Here is a 1,621-nt window from a genome sequence, read left to right on the forward strand (position 1 = left end):
CTTGCTGCTGCTGCTGCTGCTGCTGCTGCTTGCTGCTGCTTGCTGCTGCTTGCTGCTGCTGCTGCTTGCTACTGCTGCTGCTTGCTGCTGCTGCTGCTGCTGTTGCTGCAGCTGACGAACATGAGTCTTGAAGACCTGGAGGACATGGCAGTAAAAGTCCTGTATGTCCGATTCGACCTCAGAGACTCTCAGCAGCAGCAGGAGGAGAAGCAGCAGCAGCAGGAGCAGCAGCAGGAGAAGCAGAAGGAGAAGCAGCAGCAGCAAAAGAAGAAACAGCTAACTTTCGAGTCGGCTGAATCGCTAGATTATATAGCGAAAGATGGCACAAAAATTACTGTACCCGCAACGCTCAGGTGAGCATTTTGCTGCTGCTGCTGCTGTTGCTGCTGCTGCTGCTGTTTCCGCTGTTGTTGTTGCTGCTACTGCTGCTGCTGCTGCTGTTAGCGTCTGGAAGGGAGGTCTCCTCTGGTCACCTGCTGCTCGTTGGCTGCCGCATTCTCTGTTATTTTGCTGCTCTACTAGCAGCCGCTGCTGCTGCTGTTTTGTATGCTGCTGCTGCTGCTTTTTACGCTGCTGTTGCTGCTGCTGCTGCAGGTGGCAGTGCACGGAGTTTCTATTTAGATCTGTTCCTCCTAGTGAGATGGCAGCAGACGTGGGAGAGAGCCTTGTCGAACTGGTCATTAGGTATGGATCTGCTGCTGCTGTTGCTGCTGCTGCTGCTGCTGCTGTGGAGAAGCAGCCCGGGTGTAGCCTTGATTGGCTACTGACAGCAAAGAGTTCCGCGCACACTTGTGTTGCTGCTTCTGCTGCTTCTGGCAGCGCTGAAGACCTTACCGCTGCAGCTGGTGCTGCAGCTGCTGCATCCGCTGCTGCCGCTGCTGCTGCTGCTGCTGCTGCTGCTGCTGCTGCTGGGTGTACGTACAGCTCGCTGCGCAGCTGCCCTTCTGAAGCTCGGCGTGTAGCTATTCAAAACATTTTGCTGTGCGGAGGCATGGCCTCTTTGAGGGGTTTCAGCACAAGGTTTTCCAAAGAGTTGTTGTCAGCTGCTGCTGCTGCTGCTGCTGCTGTTGCTGGTTAGGTTGCTGCTGCTGTTCCCGCTGGTGCTGCTGCGGGGTTGGCGGTCGCGCGGCTCTTCCAGCTGCTGCCTCTGTTGCTGCTGCAGCCACTGCAGGGCTGGGCTGGCTGCTGCTTCTATTAATTTTGCTGCTGCTGATGCTGTGCTGCTGCTCCTGCTGCTGCTCCTGCTGCTGCAGCACTGCGCTGCAGCAGGAGCCAGACTTGAAGCCTCTTGCTGCCACCGCATCTCTGGGGCTGCCTCCAAGTCCTCCAAGCATTCGCCAGTGGTGTGGGGGGTCGATGCATGCAACGCTGCACGGACTGCAGGTTTGCTGCTGCTGCTGCTGTTTCTGCTGCTGCTGCTGCTGAGGGAACAGGGAAGCACAGCCTTCATTGCAGGATTGAGGGTGTGCGGCAGCATTGCTCGGCGGCCCCGTTAGCTGTGCTGCCGCCTTTGCTGCTGCTGCTGCTGCTAATGCAGCTGCTGCTGCTGCTGTATCTGCTGCTGCTGCTGCTGCAGGTGTACACCCAGTCCGACTGGCTGGGCGGGGCGGCCCCGCCCGGG

The 1,621-nt window shown here is 58.2% G+C and overlaps 2 protein-coding genes across 2 annotated transcripts; one reads left to right on the plus strand and one right to left on the minus strand.

Annotated features, from left to right (window-relative positions):
* Positions 1–120: 120 nt before the first annotated feature.
* Positions 121–962, plus strand: ETH_00037600 (actin, putative; the record flags this gene model as incomplete). Its single annotated transcript, XM_013379926.1, has 3 exons — positions 121–353; positions 595–845; positions 925–962. 3 exons carry the CDS (start codon positions 121–123, stop codon positions 960–962), a joined length of 522 nt encoding a protein of 173 aa, XP_013235380.1.
* Positions 963–1,010: 48 nt separating this feature from the next.
* ETH_00037605 (uncharacterized protein) lies at positions 1,011–1,334 on the minus strand (the record flags this gene model as incomplete). Its single annotated transcript, XM_013379927.1, has 1 exon — positions 1,011–1,334. One exon carries the CDS (start codon positions 1,332–1,334, stop codon positions 1,011–1,013), a length of 324 nt encoding a protein of 107 aa, XP_013235381.1.
* Between the last annotated feature and the right edge of the window lie 287 nt (positions 1,335–1,621).

This window comes from Eimeria tenella, genomic scaffold, assembly GCF_000499545.2.
Source record: "Eimeria tenella Houghton genomic scaffold, Eth_scaff4175, whole genome shotgun sequence".
NCBI classification, from domain to species: domain Eukaryota; phylum Apicomplexa; class Conoidasida; order Eucoccidiorida; family Eimeriidae; genus Eimeria; species Eimeria tenella.